Raw genomic sequence first — 26,896 nt, forward strand, 5'->3', positions numbered from 1 at the left:
AAGACTAGGGAAATTGTGGGCTTTCTCTAGAATGAAATGGGAGACCTGGTCACCCAGGATATGGAGCAGGCTGAGGTACTTCATAACTATTTTGCCTCAGTCTTCATTGATAAGAGCTCCAGCCACATGGCCCAAGCTCCCAGAAGGGATTGGAAGAATGATGAACCAGCCAGTGTAGGAGATCAGGTTCAAGAACATCTAAGGACCCTGAAGGTGCAGAGGTCAATGGGACCTGATGAGGTACATCTACAGGTTCTGAAGGAACTGGCAGATGTAGTTGCTAAGTCATTGTCCTTCATATTTGAGAAGTCATGGCAGTCCCTTGAAGTTCCTGCTGATGGGAAAAGGGGAAACACAACCCCCATTTTTTAAAAAGGGAAGAAAAGATCTACAGGTCAGTCAATCTCACCTCTGTGCCTGGCAAGATCATGGAGCAGATCCTCCTGGAAACTATGCTAAGGCACTTGGAAAACAGAGAGGTAACTGATGACAGCCGACATGGCTTCACTAATGGCAGATCGTGCCTGACAAATCTGGTGGCCTTCTACAATGGGGTGATAGCATTGGTGGATGGGGAAGAGCCACTGACATCATCTACTTTGACTTGCGCAAAACATTTAACACTGCCCCCCATTATATGCGTGTCTCTAAATTGGAGAGACGTGGATGTGACAGATGGACTGCTCAGTGGGTAAGGAATTTGCTGGATGGTCGCACTCAAATTGTTGTGGTCAATGGCTCAATGTGCAGGTGGAGATCAGTAATGAGTAGTGTTCCTTAGGGGTCAGTACTGGGACCACTGCTGTTTAATATCTTTGTCAGTGACATGGACAGAGAGATTGAGTGCATCCTCATCAAGTTTGCTGATGACACCACACTGTGTGGTGCAGTCGACATGCAGGAGGGGAAGGGATGCCATCCAGAGGGACCTGGGCAGGCTTGAGAGGTGGGTCGTTGTGAATCTCATGAGGTTCAACAAGGCCAAGGGCAAGGGCCTGCATCTGGACAGAGAATGGATTGAAAGTAGCCATGAGGAAAAACATCTTGGGGTGCTAGTTTACAAGAAGCTCAACGTGAGCCAGCAACGTGTGCCTGCAGCTCAGAAAGCTGACTGTATCCTGGGCTGCATCACAAGCAGTGTGGCCAGCAGGGTGAGGGACGTGATTGTCCCCCTCTGCTCTGCTCTCATGAGACCCCACTTGGAGACCTGCGTTCAGCTCTGGGGCCCCCAGCACAAGAAGGACAGGGACCTGTTGGAGTGAGCCAAGAGGAGGGCCAAGAAGGTGATCAAGGGGCTCAGCACATCTCCTCCAAAGACATGCTGAGGCAGTTGGGGTTGTTCAACTTGGAGAAGACTCTGGGGGAGACCTTGCAGCAGCCTTCCAACACCTAAAAGTGGCCTACAGGAAAGCTGGGGAGGGACTTTGTGTCAGAGAGTGTAGTGCCAATACAAGGAGTAATAGTGTTAACTAGAAAAGGGTAGGTTTAGATTAGATATAATGAAGAAATTATTTACTGTGAGGGTATTGAGGCCCTGGCACAGGCTGCCCAGAGAAGCTGTGGATGCCCCATCCCTGGAAGTATTTGAGGCCAGGCTGGATGGGGCTTTGAACAACCTGATCTTCTGGGAGGTGTCCCTGCCCATGGCAGGGGGGCGGAATTAAATGATCTTCAAGGTCCCTTCCAACCCAAACCAATCTATGATTCTATGATAGTATTTTTAAAAGCAACAAAAGCTCTAATAAAATTGTTTTAGAAATATGTTCTTGCCACTGCTTCCAGTGGAACGTCCTCAATTCCTCTATTTTAGCAGTGTATCCAGCGCTCCATCCCCTAATTCAATTAAGGTGGATTAGAAAAATGAAGACCTGACTGTGTACAGGTAACTTCAAGAGCTCCTGGTGATGTCATGACTGGGCCACATGAAAATGTCATGTGAATCCTATGTTGAGAATTTCTGATGCTGTAATTGTGGTTAAAAGGCCTATAGCTGTAGTGCATAAGCCTGCTGCTAGAAATAACGTGGTTAAAATACATACAGTTCTGTCATAAAAGGCAAGCAATGGCCTTGAAGTTCATCCATGATCGGTATTTGAATTCCATAATTATCCCATGTAATTATCATGCCATTTTTATTTTCCTCCTTTAGCTTAGCCAAAGACATCTTTATTTATAAGTGGCTCTGGTTTCTTTTTAACCTCTTGCGTAACTTCTTTCCTTTGGTTAGAAAATGTTACTTCTTGCTCCCCCTTGTGGATTTGTAACAGCTTTTGGGGAAAAAAAGCTCTGTGACTGTTAGTTAAAACTAGCAGATGATGACAAGAAACGTCTTTCTCAGTCTGCATGCAGTAATCCTCACTGTTCTCTAGAACTCTCGGATTTTCTTTCTTTTCTGTCCTGAAAGTAACAAAACCCCACAAATTCCAGTTTATAAAAATAATAATAAGGCGGTGCCACTTGTTCGATATTCCTAATCACTGCTATTTGGATTTAAGCTTGTTGAAATACTTCAGAGGCACCCTTGGAGGTAATATTCTTTTGTTTGCATAAAGTGAGAGGGTAAATTCTCAACTAAATCACTTCCTGTGACTAGAATATGTTGTCATCCAGTTGTCTTTTTTCTTCTTCTTTCTTCCTTCTAAAATAGAAATTTTAGTTAATGTATGTTACATAGCCTTCAGAACAAGCTATATCTGCATGTTGGTGCTCACAGTCCTCACGTTTCCTTTTTTCATTTAGGAGATACAACAGCGACATGGACTGGCCAACTCCATCTCCTCTTACCTTATCAAACCTGTTCAAAGGATAACAAAATACCAGCTTCTTTTAAAGGTCAGTACTAATTCAAAGTTCTTAACCTGATTTTGCTGTTCATAAGCAGGCAAAGCTGTTTCTGAAATCAGGAAGGGTTTTTAACTCTTTTCTCTGAGACTACAGCATCCTGGGCAGCTTTACTCTTGCTGCAATATTTGTTACGAAAACACTGAAAAAGAAAGATGGCATAAATAAGGAACTTTTTTTCCAGATTTCTGTAAATCAGAAGGATACCTCTCTACTAATGTTTACTTAGAAAATATCCTTTGGGTTTCCAGAGCAAAAAATCATTCACGGCAGTGAGGACAAGTATGTTTTTGTAATGGTTTCTGCAACAAATTTTCACTAACCATTAGCTATGGCAATGGTATTAAGTTGTTACTTGTAATGTTGCCTGGTAATATCAAGTACAAAGTAGCTGTTAAAATAACTGAAACCTTTGGTTACCACTTTCACTCAGTGGACAGATGTTTCATTGGCTAAGCAGCAATATTCTCAAGCTGTGCTAGATCTCTACTAGATGGCATTGCTTAGTTTGTAATAGCCCCCTACAAAAGTAACTTAACTGATCTTTGTCTCCCCTTTCCGATCAAGAACTGCCATGGATAATTGTTTTTTAAAACTTCTGAAAAACATTCCTTGCTATTTCTGGTTGAGTTGGATGGAAAGGAGTCTGTGATATTTCAATTTCTTCCCTTGCAAAAAAAAAATGCAGTTTGATTAAGTTAATAACTTGCATAAATAGGTTATTGTGTTTTAGAAGTTTTAGCGACTGATTTCAGCAATTACTTTCTAAATCTTATTTAATGTCTTAGCTCATGCATTATTGAAGGAATGGATAGATTGGTTTCACCAGGCTTTTCAGAGCCAGATGGCTTTGCTGCATAATAAAATGGATTTATTTGATGGCTGTTGAGTTTTCTTCTTTCTATAAGAGAAGAGTCATGAAACATGGAAGGATAAAGAGCCTGAATCTTGAATGATGGCAAAATACACCTTCAGAAATTCTGTTTATTTTTGCAAACAGTGCTGAAACTGCTAATCTTCTCCCCTCTCCAAGAGGATATTTAGTTACATTCACTTTTCTGTGGTGTTGTCATGAGAAATTTAAGTGTGGTGCTGTACAATTTTGATGCAATGATTGATAGTGTTGGCAGTTAAATAAAAATAGTGCAACGATGCAATGCAGGAGTCACCTGGCTTTCTCTTTAAAAGGAATTTAACCTGAGGGAGTGAATTAAGTGGACTTTTTGAATTACAGAGAGAACATAATGTGCCCTTTTGGTTATGTAAGCTACATTTGATCTTGATACTATTCAAACGCTCAAAGTATGTGAGGAAATTTGAATATCTGCTCAAGCACTCGTACATTAATATCGTTGAGTCTTGAATGTGCACTGAACTGAGTCACCTTAAATTACTACATTTCAGTATATTCCTTTTTCTAACTTGTCCATTATTTACTGGTTGTTTGTATACAAAAAAAAAAAACACAAAAAAAAAAAAAAAACAAAAAAAAAAACTTGCCTGTAGGATGCTTTCAGCTGTGTGAATGATGCAAAATAGAGTAGATCACTGCATATTTGAAATGAAACAATGTAAATTCTTTTATCAGCAGTAGTACAGACAGGGTCTTTGGAGCAGTGGAGTAAAGATTGACATGCAGACCCTTTTGTACTATCCGGCTTTCCACTAGGTTCATGACTCAGCATCTGTATTGTTCTGGGCGTTGATGTAGCACTACATCCGATAGCTGTGTCATGGCTTATCAAAAAAAAAAAATACTGTCCTTATTTTAATTTTTAAAGATTTATTATTAACCTGATAATCTTAGTTAAATCAGAGGTGGTTAACAGAATGCTTGTGCTGCTCTGTGAAGAAAAGATGGTGATAAATACAACGTATGCTATCAGTCATTGGAAGAGTAAGAAGTACAAAATATCAAAGTAGATGTTACTTGCAAAAAGTAATTTTTTGCTTTTTTTGCTTTTTAGAAGTAGCATTTGATTGCCTTGTGTAGAAACAGGATAGATTGTCTGCTTTTCTTTTGCAGGAGTTGCTCACATGCTGTGAAGAAGGTAAAGGTGAGATTAAAGATGGCCTGGAGGTGATGCTTAGTGTGCCAAAGCGAGCCAATGATGCCATGCACCTCAGCATGCTGGAAGGTAGGATTCAAACTGGCCTTTTAACTCAGTCGTATGATGTATATTAACTTTGTTTAATAACTTTTTATATTACTATATGTTGAGAAGATCTGAAGAATATGAACATTTTTATATCTCTGGGTTTGTATTTTATATACTTTTTATTTAGAGGTATATAAAATGTAAACTTATTTAGGAAAATCAATTGTGTACAACTGGTACAGTTTTGTTAATGCTTTAAAAATGATCTTTCATCCTGATCTACACCTCTGCCACTGCAGGTTTGAAAAATACATAGGCTAGCAAAATTTTCCACCAGTCACCTAAAATATAGTAGATGAATAGTCAGATATAGTAGCTTCATCTACGTTTTCCAACTAGTATCCTTCTTTATAAGAGGGTCATACATGTATTAGGGTTGATTTTTCTGATTTATGTGTCAAATAATAGTCTCCAAGAAATTCTTGGTTTTCACATCTGTTTGCTGCCTGTTCCACAGACTTCTGGTTGAAATGAAATGTACCTTCTGGCAGTAAAATGTCAGCATAAGCCAATTTAGCCTGAGCCTTAGCCAGAACAGCATAATCATGTTCATGGCAGACAGTTGAGGTTGGATGTAATTGCTTCTACGTTCTGAGAACGACTTTCTGCCAAAATCCATTTTGTAATTGGCGTTTTATCATGTATGATGGTGCCATCATAGTAATAAAACTTTTTTTCATTGGCAAAGTAATTTTTTTTGAGATAAAAGCAGAGCCACCTTGGCTTGCAGTTGCAGAATAAAGACTTATTGTAAAGTGTTTTCAGTCAATATTGTTTATCTTCCTCTGTGCCTTCGTAATGGAGCTTGTCATAGGAATGCAGTACCATGCAAGTTACTATAAAACTCATCTTGGTTTGACATGTGATCCTTGGTCACGTGAATGCTCAAAATCACCTTTCTTCCCTGATTTAAAACAACAGGAATGTTGGTCAGTCTGCAGGATCAGCTCCAAACGTTTTGTTGAGGAGATGCTGTTAGTATAAATGCTGACCAGCATTGGCAATAATCGTTTAACACCGGGAATGTGACTCTGGAGAATATCCTAATCTTTTACATAAGTTGGTGTTATAACAAATCATGCGTATATAGTTGAGTCATCCCATGTTAAACAAATAGAGTGAGTGAGCACATTTCCTCTTTATGTCTCTGGAGGTTTTTGAATGAACATCCTGAAGCAACTTGCCTCTGATGCTCTCCATACTTCTGCTCTGTTTAGAATAGCAAGGAACTGTTGTTCTCCTGACAAGGCCAGTGCTTTTCTGTTGAGAGACTACTGGCAAGCACTATTTCTTCAAAATGCAATTTTATACCACTCAGAAGAGTATCATAGACTAATTTCTGTTATCCTGTAGCTCTACAGCTCTGTATTAAACTGGGAGAATGCTGTCACTAGAGTGGAAGTAAACTCATTGGTATTCTCAACTTTCACCTTTGTTATATATATCAAAATGAGTAATCCAGCTGCAATTTCTTGATTGTGGAGTGAATCAATGGCAAGCTCATCACCTGGCAGCAGCTCTGAGCTGCCATCTTTTTTCATTCTCTGTTGGAATACATTTACATACTTCTTTCATGCACTATAGGGAAGGTGTACCAGCAGAAAAGATGGTGTTTGGGATCCTGTTCGTGTCAGAACCTGATCTGCTCTCTTTGTCCTTGCAAGCTGTTCACTTTCTACAATGGTGGAAACCTAGTAGGAAAAATCATTTTTTTTGTGGAAGAAGTTAAGAGAAGTCAACAGAAAGAGATGCTATTTGTTGGTGAAATACTGCCAGAAGAGTCGATAAACTTCCTAACAGTTGGATTTCTAAATTTAGGCATAAACTTGAGCTACAGTTTCATTCAGCGTATTACAATGTTAAAATCAAGGCTTGTTTTTACTATTGCTTCCTTGGTCTCCTATCTTTTCCAAGCTGTATTTGGGAAAAAAAAAGTCAGATGAATTGCTTAATGAACTGAAGCTGTGCTTTTTAATTTCCTCATATTATCAACTTTTCATGGTGAACTTTTCTTCTCCTTGGGTTTTTAGGCTTTGATGAAAATATAGAATCTCAGGGAGAGCTCATCCTTCAAGAATCCTTCCAAGTATGGGACCCCAAAACTCTAATTCGAAAGGGAAGAGAGAGGCACCTTTTCCTTTTTGAGATGTCCTTGGTTTTCAGTAAAGAAGTAAAGGACTCAAGTGGAAGGAGCAAGTACATTTACAAGAGTAAACTGTTTGTAAGTATGGAAGAATAAGTGGTCATATTTAGAAAACTGGCTAGATGATTATGACTAAGCTCAGATAATTTAAACATGCCTGAAGAACTGGAACAACTATTATACTGCACTAAAACGTGCAGACTGAATCTTCTAACTTTGCTATTTTGTTATGCTTTTCAGGAGACAGAGTAGGTTGATGGTGACTGCTGAAGACTATGTGTCAGTGTCAGGATGGGGAAATCAAGACTAGGCCAGACTGTTTTTGTTTCATGTGTGTTGGTTCTTTAAGAGCCTTTAAGGCTCATTTTTAGAAAGCAGAAGGATGTAAGTGGTGGACAGAATGCATTCATTATACTAGTTTAACATGGATATTACTGTAACACATGTGTATCCATCCATTCTGGTGGATATTCTACACATTCTGGAAACACAGGTACTCCTTGTTATGGAAAAGTTAATTCCAGAATGTCTACTGAGACTGGTAGTCTCAGTAATACTTTTTTGTTTTGTTTTGTTTTTGTTTTTAAATAAATAATAAATAAATAAATAAATAAATAAAAAGCTCTTATGGTCCACTGAAAGGATGTAGAGATGAGATTCTTTTTCCTTTCCATTTAAAAATAAAAAGTAATAATAATAACAAAAAAATACCCTCTTGCATTCCTCATCTATAGCATGTATGCTTTACAAGTGTAATTCACACATCTTATATGATGACTTGGGTGAGAGCAGTATTCACGCTCTGTAAATTTAGGTAGTCAAGTGACAGTCTCCCTTGGTTTGATTTGCCCCCAACCAATGCAAGATTGCCTTTCATAATAGTTTAGAAAAAGAATTTGAAATAACTTTACCTCTCAAAATCAAGCTCTAAAAGAGCTTTTTATTCTGTTGATCTGATTGGGGTATATGACCAAGTCTAGGAGGTATGAATACTGAGCCTTTTTTCCCTGCTTCAGCACCTTCTTACTCCTCCTTTCCCTCTTCCCACCTCTGTGCCCAAACTGGTAAAGCAGGTTGGTTCAAAAAACGATTTTTCTCTGTCTTACTTTGCATGTTCCGTCACTTCATTTCAAACACTTGTTGTCCTTCCTGATATAAGGTAGCTGGCAGGCAACAAAACAGCAGCAGTGTTGTTGGTCACGTCTTTCCTTGGTGCCCTGAAGAACCTGAAATACAAAAAACTTCAGGTGTACTGGAGGTAATATCAGCTGCCAAAGCATTACGTGGGAAAGGAGACAGAGATGAAAAATCAGTCCCATAAGCTTGTTGTGTCAGTTCATCCGGCAAGAACAAGTAATTGTATAGAGTCTAGAAAAGTTCCTGGAAATGTTGAAAACTGATACTGTACCCCATTCTTAAAATACAAGCTTATCTTTTTGTCTTCATATCCTAGTTTGCAAAATGTCCTGTAGTGCAGATTACTTACAATAGCAATCCTTGTAGTTTGATCTTTAGAAAAGGCATTATTAGAGATGTTGAAGGCATGCATGTTGTTTGAAAGATTTTTCTTGCACATTATCCTGTCCTCCACCTCTGGAAGGCAGTTTTAAGAAAGTGAGGGTCATCTGTAATACTGTGGATGTGATTACTATTGTGGTTTCCCAGTGCAGGATATTCAATGGCATGACTTGTATTAGTAGAAGAATGTGTTTATGAACTCTTTTGAAAAGACATTAAGTGGCCAAAAGCAAGTGCCTCAGGAGGGATATGGAAACAAAGCAAGCAAGTGAAAACGAAGCAAGCAAGTAATTTGCCAAAATAACTCTCCCAGCCATCGGTAATTGGCAGTTTAGGTGCTTCCTTGCCTGGGTGAGGTTTCTGTGCACTCAGTAACCCCAAAAGGATTTTTCTTTCATGAGCTTGTCCACAGACCTCATACAGACTTTTGACGTTTCCAGTGCTCTTTGGCAAACAGATGTTTTTCTTAGCTATGTGTTAGGTACAGGACAACCTCTGTGTGTTGTGCTTGAACCTGACTCCCTCTCACTAGTTTTGATTGACACCCACCAGTATGGAAAGGGACAGTGACCAACCTCTGTCTGCTTCACCACTCGTTATTGTACAGGCCTCTATCGCGTAGTCTCAGTTGTTCCTGAATTAATAACATTTGCAAGTGTACCAAGGCTTTTAATTTTACAGAGCTTTAAAAAAAATAAAAATTAATTGTACTATCCTGGTCTCTCAGACTTTACAATGGGCAGTACAGTAATAAATATTTTCTCAGAGTTGATTAATGTGATGTTGCATCAAGTATTTTATAAGCTTTTTAACAGGCACAGGAGTTGTTGGTGAGTCAAGTTTAAAACGTATCACAGACTTTTAGTATTTCAATGAAAATTTTACCAAGTGAGATGACAGAGATGAAAGGGTGGGTGTTTTTCTCTTAAAAAAAAAAAAAAAAAAAAGACACCAAAACAAAAAAGCAGCAACAAAAAACAAATCAGTATCGTACAGTGCATCCAACACCTCTTGCAATAAATGTATTTGCTACAGATGATGCATGTGAGGGGAAAAATACAGTTTCTAATAATGTCGGAAAGCTTGTCAGCTATCTTTTGGAGTAAGGATTCTTGTGGTTTGCGCTATATTTCTCAGTTGAAATTTTTTTTGGAGCAAAGCCTATACGAGATGTTTAAGTGGAAGCAAATTCGCATGATTGAGATGTTATTCCAGTTGGAAAGCAAAAACATTTTTGATGATAATTAGCTATAAAGGTCTGACATTAAAACATTCCCAGAGACTGATCGTTAATGTAGTTGTTCCACAAAATTCTCAGGGGAAACTGAATTTTTGAATTTCTTCATCAGTTTCACACTACAAGGACTCACTTGTGAAGGAAACACTATAAAGAACATGCTTGGCAGAAAATAGTTGTAGAAGATATCAAGACAATTCTTAAGCATATCTTATCTTTAAATAAAAACAAAAAACATAAAAATCAATAAGTGATGAGTGTTCTCTAATGGAAATCAGCAAGGAGAGAAGCCAACACTTGGCTTTCACCAAGTATTTCTGGTTACCCAGCTTTTTTTGTTTTTGTCAAGTCAAAAATGTGGAATAAGCAATTTGGTATTTCAGGTTATAAATGCTATTGTTAATAGTTACTTTACTGAAAAAAATAAAGTAACAAAGATATCTTACAGCCACTGCTTTTGAAGAAGCCCCCTCCCCCCTCCCAAGAATAAACAATTCTCTCTGAAGCTAGACTGAACCTTCCAAAACTCTCTTCAAATAGCAGAGGTCAATTGTTATATTAGCATCCCTTTGTGTCTCCTGAGAAAAAAGTTGCCATGTTCTAACTTTTTTTTCTTAATTCCAGACTTCTGAACTGGGTGTCACAGAACACGTAGAAGGAGATCCCTGCAAGTTTGCTCTTTGGGTTGGAAGGACACCAACTTCAGACAACAAAATTGTTCTCAAGGTAATTTTAGTGAATATGTTTAGTGAATTTATATGGATATACCAAGTACCAAAGTGAATTTATATGGATATACCAAGTATACCAAGTTGTAATACCAACAAGTAGTTATTGTTCTTGCTTGTTAGGAATGCAACAAGTGATGACTTCTGTTGCGTTTAGTGACAGCTGCTGACAAATAGTCTTCCCTTGTATGGAAGCAAATATGGTGTACATATAACCAAAGTGACTTGACAGCAGAGGGGAATCTGTGTTGGCCTACTGGAAGACTAAACCAATACAAACAGTATAAAGGGTTTTGTTTTCAAGGGATCGTTCTCCATAAGATCACTTTAAGGTGTTCCTATTCTTTTCTGTACTTTGAGTGTAGGTATTTAGATAATTTGTATGGTATCTGAAGCTTTTCAAACAATTTTGTTGATTTTTTTATTTGTTTTTGAAGGTTGAAAGTAGCATGGCCTTAGCTCACTAATAATATAAGTAAATTCCATGAAAACAGTAAATAAAAGATTTAACAAAACTGTATTTGGTTTCTAAATAGGTTTGTTTGTAAAAAAAAAAAACAAACATGTTTCCTAACTGTTCATTGTTCCTTCAGTTTTTTCCACCCCTTTAGAATTCTATTTTGATTTTTTCCTTGTTTATTGAATGTATATAATATATTAGAAATCAATTATTTCAGAAGATAGCAATTAAGAGAAGTGAGACTTCATACACAATATTTTTTTTAATCCACACCAATGCCTATATTTAATAGAATGTCAGGTGCGGGGTAACGGGGCTAAATTGGATTCAACAGTCTGATTACACGTTGAGCAACTGGATATCAAATCTTTTCTGAGGTATCTCAACGATATAGATGATATGTTGCAGACAGTCATTAAAATACAATCTCTAAATTAGCTTTCCTCTTCCATATAGGTTTCAAAAGTGGTAACAGTAATACATAAAATATGTTATGGAAGTATATGCGTCACAACATAAGTTTTCTTTCAGTGATAGCAGATTGTTATATAAAGTTAGAATTGACCTAAAACATACCAGGAGTTTAAAATACTAATATTCAAGGTGTTATTACTGGAATTCTTTTTAATTAAATCAATCCACTGTCACTATCATGAGGTATGTATAGGGCTTTAGCCTTCTTGGGCCTTTAAGTTATGAAAGAAGAATGTAAATCTTAAATAAAATGTTTTTATATGAACAATATTAACAATGTTCATAAGTGTAAAGTAGTATTGTTTGTTCAAAATGAAGACAACTAGCTTGAATTTCCATTTCTCTGTTCATGTTTTCAAAAATGATTCACACAGTCTTTCTTTATGCCTTTGATATTCATTAGACTATTTGTGGATTTTCTCAGCTATAATAGTCCAGTCTGGTATTTTTGTCTCTTTTACATATCAAAGGCATCCAGTATAGAAAATAAACAGGACTGGATTAAACATATCCGGGAAGTGATACAAGAAAGGACCATTCATCTGAAAGGAGCATTGAAGGAACCAATCCACATCCCCAAAACGGCACCAACAACAAAACAGAAAGGAAGAAGGTAATTAATATTTTAAAAAGTCAGAGATCTTCAAGTATGCTGTTTCAGCAGCACTGTTTCCTCTGCAGTGTTGAATTTCTAATAGGTTTCAGTGAACTGGACAAAAGCAAGAGCCATAGTGTCCAGTTTTGAATTGTGTCCAGTGCTGAATGTATTGAGGTTTCTGCTCTGCACAGTCCCTGACTAGTGCAGATTTAGCCATTACAGAAGGAATTTGGAACTGCAGTACAGGATAGCTGTGCATTTTAGATTTTCACAATTCTGTGTGTGTTACTCGTATTCAGGTCTTTGGTTTACTTTGACAGAGCTTAAAATGAGTGACTTAGACAAAACTAGCAAGCAGAGTGCTAAGTGGCTGTTTCTTGCCAGAGTTGGCATGAAAACTTGCTCTGGCTGGTTGGTTACATTAATTCCATGATGTTGATGTAGATGTTGAACAAAAGAATCTGTTCTCTTTAAGCATAGAACAAAGTATTAAATGCTGAATATTTGATTTTTGCATCAGTTATTTTGTCTGTCTAGGGTCCATTGCCACAGTATCCCCTTTCTTAGAGTTGTAAGTATGAGCATTACAAACACAATGCTAATATCGTAATGAAAACTGAATTATTTGCAGAGACGGCGAGGACCTGGACAGTCAGGGAGATGGTAGCAGCCAACCTGATACTATTTCAATTGCCTCAAGAACCTCACAGAACACATTAGACAGCGATAAGGTAAGTTTCCCAGGTGTTGCTCTATCCTTAGAGAGAACAATTCATAGCTTAGTGTGAGTTAGCACCTGAAAGTAGTCCTTAGTACTTTCAGAGAAAAGGCATGGAAGCATTTGATCTTTTAAAAATAGCTGTATGCAAGAGTAAAATATCTTATTTAAGAGTAAGTATCTTGAATACAGTGGGGGATCAGGGGTGATTATTTGAATCTAGTAGGTCATACATATATTCTGTTTTTTACAAACTGAAAATATTTTGCCCCCTCTCTTCTGCAGATTGTCCAACGCTTTGTCACAGTTTAAAAATGAAGTTATATTTTCCATAGAATTTAATGCAGTGCACAGTTTTTTTCATGATGGCAGTCTCAGCTTTTCTGAAGGCATACCATCTGGTTTTTGACTCTCTTGAGGTTGGTGATTTCCATGTGGTTACTGTTGTGAAGCAAGCATGCATAGACAGTAAGCGTTCAGTGTCTGCGTGAGAACTAATGAAAATCACCTTATTAGAGAGGAGTAACCCACAAGTTGAAGTATCATATGATACTAGTACTAGTGTTTTCTTTCCTCCATCTTTGCCTATAGATTTTGGCTGGGTTGTCCCATAAGGATAACACAGCCAAAGTTTCTCATGGGTAGAAGAAAGATAGGCATCGAAAGAGCAAAAATTCTTATATGAAACATGTGTGTATTACTTTGGAGTTGAAAGATTTCTGGCAAGTGAGAAGTGTTAAGACCTCACAGGGAGGTAGAGATGGCTAATAGATATTTATCAAATAGGAGAATGAAAAAAAAGATAGAAACTGAGTAGTAAATTACTTGAAAGCACATTTACGGATTTTTTGCCTGTTACCTCATTCAGTAGAATTCTTCTGATGAGCCACTCAAATTATACAGGTAAAATAATCAGTATATTGCAGGGCAGCAGGGTGAGTAGCTTCTCAGAGAAACATTTTGACAATTCCCACAGTCATCTAAAAGAGAGTTTGTTTTCCGTATTTTTGTGTATCACTTAAATTCTGTGATTTAATTTTCTCTTTCCTGTCTTCCTCTTCTTTACAAAAATAAGTATGAAGGGCTTAGGTTTGTTCTCATATTAGTCAAAAATAGCTTCTGCTTTGACCTGGTACATTTGTACCGAAGTTGGTCTGTAGTTCTGGTGGTTCTTCTTCTATGGATATCTGTTAGAAAAATGGTTGCTTAGAGCAAGAAGACACTCTTTCAGTGACTCTCTTGCTGTTTTATTCCTTGCATTCTTAGTTATAGAGTGATTTACAAAAAAAAAAAAAAAGTCTTATCTATACTGAAAAATAGCTTTTAGTTTTTCAATGTGTTCTTAAAACCTGTGTTGCTATTTCTGCTCTTAACAGTCCATGACTAGTGTAGATTTGGGGTGATCTATCATACTCAAAGCCAAGACACAATCTCTCTGATTTCCATGATTGTTGACTGAGATATCAAGCTGTTTGTCTAGATTGTCCTTCGATTTCAGCTGAGGTGATGCAATCCATCCCTGCTATGTACAGCAATCGCCCATCCTCAGTTGCTTATGATGTACTTATTTACAGGAAAATGATATGGATGGTCTCCTGTTGCCCTTCATATCAATACTTCAGGCATCATACAAGAATTACTAAGAAAGTTGGCAAAGTGAAATGCCCCCAGGATTGTCTTTCAGTTTGACATGAGGAAGAATCTTACCAACAACCTGTTCAACGGGATTTATAAGTTAAAAGGAGGAGAAATAGAAGGAAAGAGGGATGGAGAGAGCTTTTAAATATTTTATTGACAAGTTATGTTTTAAAGTTGGTTAGTGAGCTTAGTTGTTTGTTTTTGTTTTTTTTTAAAGTAGCTATGAGTTTTCAAATTTACATACAAAATTCTTGTTAGACTTTTCTTTGACAAGAACAGACCAATCCATACTGGAAACTGGGAAATCACCTAGAGGTTACTTGTGCTATGTCTTTCCTATACATGTCCAAGGAAGGAACTGACTGTTTATGCACTTTTTGAAGTGTGTGAATTAAAATATTTTTGTTTAATATTTCTGTGTTTTGATTTGTTAAATACATTAAGATGAGAAATTTAAGATATCTGTTTATAAATAAAAGTTGTTAAGGAACAGCAACAGGCAGAAAGCCAGTGAAATAAGTAGGATATGTTGATACTTGCTGAATCTGAAGTAATCTTTCATTTCATATGTTGAGAATTCATTGGCTCTAGTCTGTTTGGGATTTAAAATTGACTGAATTTTTTTTTTCTTCAGATTGGAAGCTTAAAGTGTGTTTGAATGCCATACAGAGATGGAGTGAAACAATTATAGGGATTTTAGGTGCTGTTAATGTGTTTAGTCAGTTGGAGCAGTGGAACTTCTCAGTCAGTTTTGGAGCATGTCCCAAACTGAGCTTAGATTCCAAACTGAGAAGCATTAAAACTATCAGCTAATTCAGTATGTTAAGCAAGTGGTAAAAATGTTTAGCATTTTATCACTTATTATGTTGTTGCTGAACTTTATTGTGTTCACATGTCCACTATTGTGGTTAAGGAAAAACAATACCAAACAACTCATACTAATCAGCAACCAAGTAAAACCTTTCTTCTGTTCTATCCAATCATACGTTCAGACAATTGACTCTTTTTAAATAATGTTTTGGTTAGAAGCGCTAAGTTGTTATACGTGGAGAACATCAAGTGTGAAATCTTTTATCCAAAATAAAATATTCTCTTTTGCCTGCTCAGACATCTGTTTTGAAAGAACTAAAAATCCTTGGCCTTGGAAGTCGTTGAGTGTTGTCCAGATGAACTTTTTTCTTTGCATCCTGTTTTGTGACTTAATTGGCAATGCCTTAACAACAGAAAATAACTTTCTCATTACCTTTTTTCTTCTCCACCCTGGCTTTTTGGGCTTATTATTGGGCAAAGAATTGTAACTTTTGATTGTTGGCTGTAGTTTTGCATTCTGCTTTTCAGTAATGACCCAGTAATGATCCAGTAAACCACTTATAAAGGCTGACATCCTTCCCAGCTTCATGTTATCTGAAAACTGTATTGGAAGAAGGAATTAGCATTCAGAATCATCTTGGTAAAGGGAGAAATGAACTGGCAAAATACTAATTTAATAGGGACTCATTTGAGTTAATGTGAATGGGTGGAAATAATTAAGTATTAATGAAAATGGTGAGGGTACTGAACAGTTTTTTGAGAAGGAGATCTAGAAGTTATAGAGGCTGACCACCTGTGTATTATTTTAAGTGTGATGCCATTATGAAATGGGACGAAGCAGCCCTATACTGATGGTCAGAAAGTCCTCATTCTTTTACTCAGCAATTGTAAGGCTTCTATTAGGTACTGCATCCAGTTTTGAATACAGAATTTTAGCAAATTAGTGGGCCATTGGAAGAGTTCCAGCAAAGCCAAAAGATTTGATTAGAGGTCTACCAAACATAATTTACTGTGTAAGACAAGAGCCCCAAAAGAGTTAGGACTGATGAGTGTAAAGAAAAAAGGTGCGAAGAAAAACTTAAGGTCTTCAAGTGTGTAAAAACTACATGGACTTACAGACCAGTCTTTTACCTGTATTTTAATGGATACAATGAGATTAAAGGACATCATCTTTATAAAAGATTGCATGTTGCAAAGACTTTTTTGTATATATACAAGTGTCTATGGAAATGTGAAGCTCTAGAGCAGCCTGGTTTGGAAGGCTAGGGAATGTCCATAATTGGAAATATTTGTGAAAGCTTTGGATAAATGTTAGTCATGATTCACATAGATGCAATTGATCGTGCTTTAGAGGAAGAGAAAGGAATGGACTTAAGATCCTTTTCCACCTACCTTGCATATTCCCTCCATTCATGTTCTGTAGCTGTGTACCCAGCATTTTAGGTGGCTAATGAATAAAAGAGATGACACTCAGTCTTTCTTTCCAGCCTTCAGCAGTTACCTAGCCTCAGAGCTTGGATCTGTTTTTAGAATCTTGTTTTGAATGTAATCCAATGCATAAGAAACAAAATGGGGAAGCTGAAGGAAACAACATAGATCTGATGGATCTTTTTATGCTTGTGTTAACAGAGCTGGCAGAGATACAAAATAATCCAAACTACTATTTTGGTAGCTGAGAAGAGATAGGCTTTTATAAGAAAAGCTGTCATAGGATGTTATCCTAAATAGGAGGTATCAAGCTAGCCTAGCTACTCTGTGTGGTCAGTGCAGCAATGTTTTATTTTTAATGAATTGTCTTTTGAGTCCAGCTGGTATCACTTTGTATTGTTGTCTGTGTGAAGTTGTATTTCATTCACATGCTTCTTTAAACTTGCGTGTAGTACTTCAGAAAATAGAAAAAGGCCTGAAGCAGTGGGAGACAACCAAGTATTTAGTTCTACCAGCTGAGAACACAGAAGAAAAAAAAAAAAAAAGAAAAAAGTGTCTGCCAGCAGGAAAAAAAAAAAAAAACAAATCTAATTTTTAATTTTAGTAAAAACAACAAACGAAGAAGCAGACGTAATTCTGAGAATATACCTCTCCTCAGCATCAGAAATCAGGTCCGAGCAGCTGCCTGGTCAAAGTGAAATACTATGAGAAGAAAACTTCTCCCCTATTTCTTTACTCCCACAGTGCACTTGTTTCCATTTTTAAAAAGAGGTTACAGATTTTTCACACTTCAAATAATTGAGAAATCTTATTAGCTGCTCTTTCCTCTCTCTTAATGTGAAATTACCATGTGGAAGTAAATTTAATAAGCAGCCCTGAGATGAGGTAATATGGCCTAATGTAAAGGCTGTCATTGTACTTGGCAGAACTCAGCCACTAGTGATCTTCACAGGGTCTGATGGCAGATGAAATTCTGATGTGGTGTCTCTGACTTCACTGAGAATCTACATAACCAGCATGTTATGCTTTTATTTCTTTTTCCTCTCTACAGTCAGCATTGATTAAAAAGCCCCAGAGAGATGAACTTAGATGGCTAACATTAAGTTCAGCAACAGCAAGGCACTGTCCCATGATAAGCTGTTTAATTAAACCTTACACTTTTTTAATCTGCTGTTCTATTTTTGTCTGGCTTTTGTTTCTCATCTTGTCTCTGTCTCTCCATTTTCCATGTTTCAGACATAGCCTCATTTATTTTTATCATGCCTGATTAATTCAGTTTACGTAAAGGGTTTCTTGAGAATGATGGATAAAGCATAAAAAGCCCTTGTTCAGCCTAAATTTGGATTTAGGTGGTTTGTAACTCCCTTCTTTTCAGTGCAAGACAGTCTCCTGGTTCTTCCGTGCTTCTTTCTCTTCCCTCCAGCTAGCCTGGAGAGCCTTGCCAAAGCTGTCCAACAACAGCTGTTGAGCAATGTACTTAATCCCAAACACTCCTTGCTGTCCAACTGCATTTAATCAGTGTAGAGGATGAAACTGCTTTCAGAAAGCATGTTATGGAAAGAAAACAAGCACTGAAACAAAGAGGAACGCGCTGTTTGCTGGCCATTACAGCTCTGGGGAGAAAGACTGGTTGTCATCCCAGGGGAGGTGAAGGTTGGTGCTGGTCAGCTGTCCGAGATGGTAACTTGGAGGTGGGCTCAGGAGAGCACAGCACTGGCTTAGGTGCTTCAGGCAGAGAAGTCCTGTGCTGAGTTGCATCTAACAATGTCAGTGTGTTTGAGAACAGTGCGGAGCTAACAACTGCATGTGGGAAGTGTCTTGCACATTGAAGTGTGATGGATGGAGTAGTTGGTTTCAGTGCAATACTCATCAGCTAGGACGTCCAGTTCCTACACAGTCTTAATGACTTTTTTGATACCTTGGTAGTTTCTGACATAGCTACTATCAATGTTTGTTTGCTTTTTCCTTTAGCTTAATGCTATATAAAATACTTAACAAACAAACAGTCTTAGCTGCTTTTGTTGTTTTTTTTTCAATCAGGAGAAGAAATAATATCTACATGAAAGCCAAAATCAGATGTTCTTTGTGCTGGTGTTAAAGTATATTTTAATCTCCTATTAAAGGAGATGAAGGGTCAGACAAGGAAGAGAGCTGTGCACGAGAGCTGTGCTCTTGTAGGTATTCAGGAGAAAATACAATGGCTAAATGGAGTTTCTGGAAAGTGTCCACTTGTTACTGTCTCGGTGCTTGGACTGACTGAGGATGTATATGGACTTGCCTGAGAAAAATTCAATCTGCGTTAGCCACCTTGTGAAGTCATACTGCATCAGCTTTTTCTTGGTCCCCATCAGGCATACAGATGGTTTCAATTGTTGCTTAGTTTGTCTGAAGAAGGCTGTAATATAAATCAATACCAGAAAACGAGGGAAAGCTCTTACTTTTTCCCCTTTGGCATAGTTTTGCATGGATTAAAAACTAATATAATACAGAGAAGTGGGGGGGAGGGAAAAGGAAGTTTTTAATGAGGGAGAAGGTAGCATGTTTTGAAGATGTAACTACCATAATTTGGGTATTAGGACTGTCTGGAGAGGTGTAGTAGTAAACAATTTGATTAACTTTTAGCCTGGATCTAAACGGATGCAACCTGATTTACCATCCTTAAACACTAGATGTATAACAATTTTCGTCTCTTAGTCCCTGCATTTCCCCAAAGAAAACTTTGTTCCTTCCTTGTGTGCAGGCACAAGCAAGGGTAGCCATTGAGATTAGCAGGCAGAAACCATGGGAAAGCCCTGGAGTTACTACAGGCTGTCTACTAGGAGTTACATCCTGTTGTTTGTTTGAGTAAGGGAAGGTCAGAATTAGCCTTTTAGTCTTACTTGGGTTTTTGCATTTTTTTGTCATCTGTTCTAAAATGCTTGATAACCAATAGTGTTATCCTAGCAAAGTTTCTGGCTGTTGCTTTAGTTAAAGGCTTTCAGTGAAAACTAATAAATAACAGTGTAGGTTGTTACTTCCTTTTCCTAAAGCTCGTAGGACGTAGGCTGCATTTAAAAGCCTAAATGCAATAGGCAAAAATAATGTGGTGAGAATGGTTCAATATGTTGGTATAGAGGCACACGCCTCTATATCAGCTAGAGCTGGAACTCGCACAGAGTGTTTGTCCACCTTTGTCCACATGTAAAGCATTGCGGGGTTATTGCCCTGAGTTGGAGGAATTCACTGGCTTGATCCAAGCTACTGAATTCATAGAAGGGGCATACCAGCCATGATCTAACATGAATGTTGCACTACAGCATCCTGAAGGTTTCTGACATGAAAATCTGAAGTAGCCAGGAACACTGCTGCCTCGTGTAAGGAGAAGGCATTCCCAGGCTGTTTGGTTAAGTTAGATGGGTGTTCTGGCACCGAGCAATCTTGGGAACTTTGCAAAGCTGAAATAATAATTTTCAGATCAAAGCAGCTGAAACAATCAAAGAGAGGAAACATAAGCTTAGGCAAAAAAATTATAATAAAGCGTTTTGGAGTTGGGGGGGAAACCCTGAGCTTGCATGCTTTTAATTCCAGTTTGTGTGGTTTTATTTGGGGAATCAGCAAGAAGGCGGAAGTTACAAGTAAATGTGGGGTTTGTATCAGATAGTTAAGTATTTGAGAATCTTATGTGAAGAAGTTTATGCTGATTTTTATATTTATGTATGGAGTATCCTAAGTGATTTTGTGACCTGCATATATGTAGAACTGTAAATGGCATGGGACGGGGACACTAAGCTCATTTGAAAAAGATCACTTTTCTGCCTTGGGTTTGCAAGATGATAAAGCTCGTGAGTGATTGTATTTAGCAATATCTGTCTTTTTGCTGCAAATTATCAACCATAAAACATTCTGAAGTGGCTGCTACTTCAACTTCCAGGGTAAGGAGCAGTCTAGCAAGAAAAACTGCTTAAATCCTCCGCCCAACACTGTCACAAGCAGTGTATTTTGAACACAGGAAGAGACAAGCAGAGTTAAAAATCTGTACTAAAACATCAGAACTGCTTGATTTTGAGATGATCCCTTCTTGATGTGGAAAGCCCCAGAAGCTTGCTATCTCATCCAAAACACAAATCCTGCCAGGAATCCTAAATAGGTAACGGTATGTGACGGATGGTTTGATAACGAGCGTTCATCTGGCTTCTTGTTCTTGTTTTCCCTGACAGTTGTCTGGTGGGTGCGAGCTGACGGTGGTAATCCATGACTTCACCGCCTGCAACAGTAATGAGCTGACGATCCGCCGTGGGCAGACCGTGGAGGTCCTGGAGCGACCCCATGACAAGCCTGACTGGTGTCTGGTTCGAACCACGGATCGGTCCCCAGCCGCAGAAGGCCTGGTCCCCTGCGGGTCCCTCTGCATTGCTCACTCTCGCAGTAGTATGGAGATGGAGGGGATCTTTAACCACAAAGGTAAGAAATTATGAAAAACAAGTCTCTAGTCAGCAGCATGAGTTTGGGGTAATAAGGAGAACCTCGTAAATGGGAACTTCAGTGTTCTTGCTCTGCTTTGGTTTCTAATTTTTCAGTTAGATAAAACACAATGCTTTTTTGGAACCTACAGCCATGCTGTCTATTCCAAAATAAACAGCAGTTTTTTTGTGAAAATGTGGCTGAAGACACGGAAGAGATTTAGGCAAATTATGTCGTGGTAAACACAGTTACGTATCATGTTAGATCAAGCTTCAATAATAAGAAAATCTGTTCCTGTCATGCACTGAAAGTGGGGAAGAAGAAAATCTCCTGCATGTAGTAACAATAGCTCGCTTAGAAACTGTGCATTAAAAAGTTGTGATAAAGTCAGGCTCAGTGATGGAAGAGGTAAATACACCCATGTGCCCTGGCACTGATTATTTGGAGTTCTGTATTTTACTTCAATGAGTTTTCCAGACAAGCAGTGACAAAATTAATTCCTTTTTCCAGCATAGCTAGATTCTGAAATCTTACTTCAGTTTTGTTTCTGAATGGAAGAATGGGCCCCTGAAGAGTGCAGTAAAAATCTGATAATTGTTTGATATTTAAGGTTTTGCTATGCTGTAGTCCATTGGCTTAGTAAACTTCCCAGGCTCACAGAGTAGGTAGTTATTGGAAAAGATGTTTGCTTGCTTCATTTGAAACCATTTGAATTTGAAGCCTTCTACCAGAAAGCAGTATGGATTTAAATAATTAAATAAATAAAAGCCAGTTCATTAGAAGGTGTTGCGGCACATGCTGTGGAAAAAGATGCATTTCAAAAAGTTTGTTATTGCAAGGAGCAAGATTAGTAAGAAAATGGTATTGGGGAAAACCTGTTTTCTGAAACACAAACTTCTGTCTTTGGAGAGTTTTTCATAAATATGCTCATATTTTTTTTTAATTATTCAGTCCATCCCAGCTAGCACGTGACAGTTTTTCTCAGTTAATACAGACCCTGTATTAATATGCTTGCTTAAAAAAGGGAGAGTTTGTATTTTTTTACATGAGGAACACGCACGGCAGGAACTTCCTGAATGTGGGGTGATAAAAACATCTGAAGGATTTAGTTGTAATACTTCTTTGAATTCTTGTATCCTATAACTATTTGGGAAGAAAAAGTTTGCAGTTATTTTGATAACATTGAAAATGCATTTGGGTATCACTAAAACGTTTCTTCCTTGTACAAGGGGGTGAAATCATGGAAATGTTAACAGGCATTTTTTATTTTTTAAATACAGAATTGATAAATCCAGTTTCCTTTGGAGCTAGGGACTTTACCTTTGAATGCAGATAATTTTATTAATTGAGGCAGGCTGTACTGGACAATAGATGGTATATCAAGAACACTGGGCCTGTCAGACTCCTGAGGGAGACACAGAGCTGTTTTTGTTTTTGAGAGGTTACTTTCAGTGGATGTAATATGTATTGCTTTTTTTCCTTTAGCGTTTGTTTGGGGAGAAAAGAGGGCAATGCACTGTGAAATTAATTTAGTTTCTGATTGACATATTGATTTGAAAAAGAAGAGGTTTAATTAATTTTATTGATCATGGACGTTGAAGAACAGGAGCAGGCAAATGCTAGAATCGCCATGATTTGCAGGGCTGAATGCAAGCTCAAGTGACTTCTGTTCCTGCCTCTGCCACAGGCTTCCTGTGTGATGTTATTGCATGCCATCTAAACCCCAGCTGATAAGAAGCAGCTGCTACTTGTTTATTCCCACATTACTGGGTGTCAGGCTTTAGGACTTGGATGTTTGATTTGTAAAGTTTCCCGTGCATGTGACTGAAGTCACTCTGAACTGTCTTGAACATGCAGCCTATTATATAACGCTAAGTAATCTGGAGAGGCAAATAAAAAAGGCTTTAGATTGTGCACTTGAAACCGCAGGATGCTTTGGCTTTGGTCTATAACTCAGCTCTTTATTACTTGAAAGAGGTTGATAGCACTCGTTGCACAGAGGGGTTACAAAAAAAATTAACGAAAGTTGGTGGAGTGCTTTGATTATTTTTCCCCCATGTAGTGAAAAGTACCTGAGACAATCTCAGAAAGCAATTGTTCTTTCTCAAGTGCTGGATTTGATTAAAGATCTGTAAACAAGACATTGGGGAATATGCTAATCAGAAGAGTGGAAAAACAATTAGATGATGATCTCAGTTTTTAAGTATTGTTCATTGTGGGCATTGATTGAGGTATGAATTCTTCCAAGCAACAACAAAACCCTTAACCAGCAGCAACAACAACAAAACACCCTCATAAGAAAGAATAAGTGAATGACTTAAATAATTCAAGGCAGACCTTCATGCACTTGGGCTAACATGTCTTAAATTTCCTAGATTTCTAGTGATTGATTCTGCAACTTCAGCCTTTTTAATACATGTTTTTGTTTGTTTATTTCTTTGTTTACAATGCAGTAAAACTTGCAGAGTATTTGAATGATTTAACAAAGGAGGATATTGCCCTCTGGAGTTTTTAGGTCTGCAAATGTATGTGATACGTCACACTGACTGAGCATCAGGTGTGAGTAATTCTATACAGTTCGTGGGTTAAGAGATGTGCAGCAGAGATGAGTCTGGCATTTGCATATGGCTGGCATCTCAAGCTGCTGTACAAGGCTCAGAGAAAGAGAGAGGTTTTACGTAATCCTAAAGCAAAAGGGGAGATGACCCACCATCAGCAAAGCGGTGGGATAGCTGCTTGAATGCTGAGTGCTTAGCTTATAAAAATGGATTAAGTGAAAAGTTTTTGCACACCTTTCAGTATAGTTTGAACACTGTAGATCTTTAGTAGTATCCTCTAACTTCAGCTGTTTCTGCGAAACAATATTCAAAGTTTTTCTGGTGCCTCATATTTCAAGTTCTACAGACTGTAAATTTTGATCTTTTCAATAGTTTTTAGCAGTGCCATCTGTTGACTAAACAAGCTGGAAAGCCATGTAATATCAGAGATGAAGTGAGCATCCAAGTTCTGAAATGGCAAACCTCTTCTAATTTACAGCTGATCCTTAAGTTGCATAAAGTCACATCTCATCACTAAGTACAAAAGTGTTGGGTTATTTAATGCCGTAAATTATCTGAAGTGAGGATCATCCAAAGTAGGGTAATACTTTCTGCTTTAATAATCTTTTGTATGTTCAGTGAAGCCTAGTTCAGACAGCTGATCTTGGTCATTCAGTTTCTGTCCACAGGCTGTTAACCACGAAAGAAAAATGTTGTTTTATTCTCATGTTAGAAGATGAGATGACAGCCCAGAAAGTGACTCTCTTCATTTGCGTACAGATCTTTGTAGATCTTATTTGTCCTCTGAGAATGTCTGTTATTTTAAACATCTAATCGGTATCAAGGGGTACAAAAAAATATTTACAGTATCTTTAATCTTAAGAATTTTATAGTAGTTAATAGTATGGGGAAGGATTACATAGAAAAAAGCCTTTCTTGAGGTGGATGGATAGTCATTTACAGGGAGTTGATTGCAGATTCCAGACCTCTTGCTTGCTCTGCTGGATATCAAATCTATTTTTATAAGTTATTTGGGTCATTTAATCAATTTAATATGCATTTTTACAGATGAGCACATTTTAAAAAATCTCAATCCCTTTTATAATAGGGAAAAAGACAAACAAGTGGGTAGTGAAGAGGCTGAATAACAGTTGGTGCACTCTAAAAAAAATAAATTACTAGCTTGGGAAGAACATGTTTTTCACAAGTAATACATACGGCAACAATTTTTTTTTTTCCAATGGTTCCCCACATGTTATTGGGTATGGGTGAGAAAGAATGTTCCTGTTGTTTTATTTGGTGCTTTTCTCTTCTTTTTTTTTAACAAGGTTTCTTTTCATTCTGTTGAACATTCTTTTTATATATACAGTTCTCTTTCCTTTGTTTGCAGGGCATTTATGTAGCCACAAGGCTTTGGGTAAAAAAGCAAGGGACAGAAGATTTAGTATAACAGAATTAAGCTTGTAAGTTCAGAAAAAAAAATTGGCAGGTATTGAAAATTGTTTGTAAATCTTTTACCTGTTTACATCAGAAAGTTCACCATCTTTTCCAACTCTGAGTACTTCTGAAATCTGAAGAATTTGTGTTAGTCCCAAATATCCCTCCTGCAGATGTCACTGTTTGGAGAGCAACAAGGAGCAACAAACCCTTGCTCAGGAGGCTTACAGTTACACATTGTCATTATAAGTTACACTTATGGGGGGGACCACATCTCACTGCCAAATGTCATTGCGATCTGTTTGGTTCAAAACTTGGCCACAAAGGTCTTTTGACAGGTACAATGTCCGCCTGCTTTACAACTTAAAATACGAGTATCTGTACAGGTTTGCTCAGATATGAAAGGTGGTTGACACCTTAGTAAAGTGGTGTGATGTACAATGCACTGCAACAGTCTTAGATTTGTTGCATTTAAGTTTGATGTCATAAAACTGGAGTCCCTCTGTTCAGAGGATTAATTTTAGGTGAAAGGCAAAGGGGAGAGAATAAAGGTGAAACATCTCGTATGTGATGGAGAACTTTGAAAGTTACAGTTGAGAAATGGAGTGTTTCCATGTGGAGCCCAAATACTGCTAGGAGGGAAGAGGAAGTTCTAACAGCACAGCAGCAGAATTTGATCAAGTAAAATGGGAATCCAGTTTGAGCAAATGAAGATGGACTGCCTGTTTGCAGTGGGAGTAAAGGAAGAAAAAACATGGCTTAAGCAGCAATGGTTTGCTTAAAAGCAGAGGGAGGCTGCAGAAGGGGGAGATTTGCTGTTTTAAGACTGTGAGCAAGCAAAGTAGGGGCCATGAGTAAGGACAAAGATCTCTGGGCGTGTGGCTCAGAGCCAAAGCATTGCCTCTGAGAGACTGTCTGACAACCTTTGCAGCTGCAGGAAATGAAAAAGTTACAACCCAGGCCAACAGGGAAAGCAACTCGTAACAATGACTAGGTATGTTGCTTGCTCTGCTTTGTTGCCTTGGGGCCAGGGGGCAAAAGGTGCAGGCTGTAGTTTCCAGGGCACAGTACAGCGAGGGATTAGCTCCTGCTGCATAGGCAGATATGATCGCATGCAGAAAGCGATACTGAGGAATATGGTACAGCATACGAGATGCTGAATGTTAATTTAAGAATTCCATGTCTTGATGAATCAATTGTCTCCTAATAGCATTTCCAAATAGCAGGCTGCCCATCCAGATAACCAGCTGATGGAAAGCCTCAGGAGCAGCTCACAGGATACAGAGCTGGGCAGTCAGCTGGATTTCACACTCTGCTAGTCTAAATTAGCAAGAAAATATAAATGTCTTGCTGCGGTGTCAGTTCAAGATAGTTACCAGGCGAACTTGAGCTTGAAAAGGTGCAGGCACTTTATTAGCTGAAGTCCAACTTCACAATTACCAGTTGTTTTGAAAGCCTAATAAATCATAGATTTCCATGTAATCGCAAATATTTTACCAAGAAGCATCGATAGTGTAATTGTTGCAAAGATAATTTGAAGGGGGGAGTTGGGGCTTTTTTAAAAACATGTTCTCATGCTCTGGTCCAAGTAAATAAAATAGCTGCAGTGTAGAAGTAAAACAAGAATTCTCTATCCTGCCTTTCCCACCTCACAGTTTTCAGTTAAGTTTGCGGTTAAAACCATATTTTGAGGATAAGTAAACTTAAGTAAAATGTCAGCAATTACCTGT

General features: G+C 37.9%; 1 protein-coding gene across 2 annotated transcripts in view; it reads left to right on the forward strand.

The window, feature by feature from the left end:
- Positions 1–26,896, forward strand: part of TRIO (trio Rho guanine nucleotide exchange factor) — a 242,083-nt gene that overhangs the window by 154,663 nt on the left and 60,524 nt on the right. For both annotated transcript variants that reach the window (XM_038175341.2, XM_038175340.2), the window contains exons 28-34: positions 2,740–2,832; positions 4,868–4,979; positions 7,031–7,221; positions 10,523–10,624; positions 12,031–12,173; positions 12,790–12,889; positions 20,949–21,192. In XM_038175341.2, coding sequence (XP_038031269.1) covers positions 2,740–2,832; positions 4,868–4,979; positions 7,031–7,221; positions 10,523–10,624; positions 12,031–12,173; positions 12,790–12,889; positions 20,949–21,192 — 985 coding nt within the window. The remainder of the gene's footprint in view (positions 1–2,739; positions 2,833–4,867; positions 4,980–7,030; positions 7,222–10,522; positions 10,625–12,030; positions 12,174–12,789; positions 12,890–20,948; positions 21,193–26,896) is intronic.

Source organism: Anas platyrhynchos, chromosome 2, assembly GCF_047663525.1.
Source record: "Anas platyrhynchos isolate ZD024472 breed Pekin duck chromosome 2, IASCAAS_PekinDuck_T2T, whole genome shotgun sequence".
NCBI classification, from domain to species: domain Eukaryota; kingdom Metazoa; phylum Chordata; class Aves; order Anseriformes; family Anatidae; genus Anas; species Anas platyrhynchos.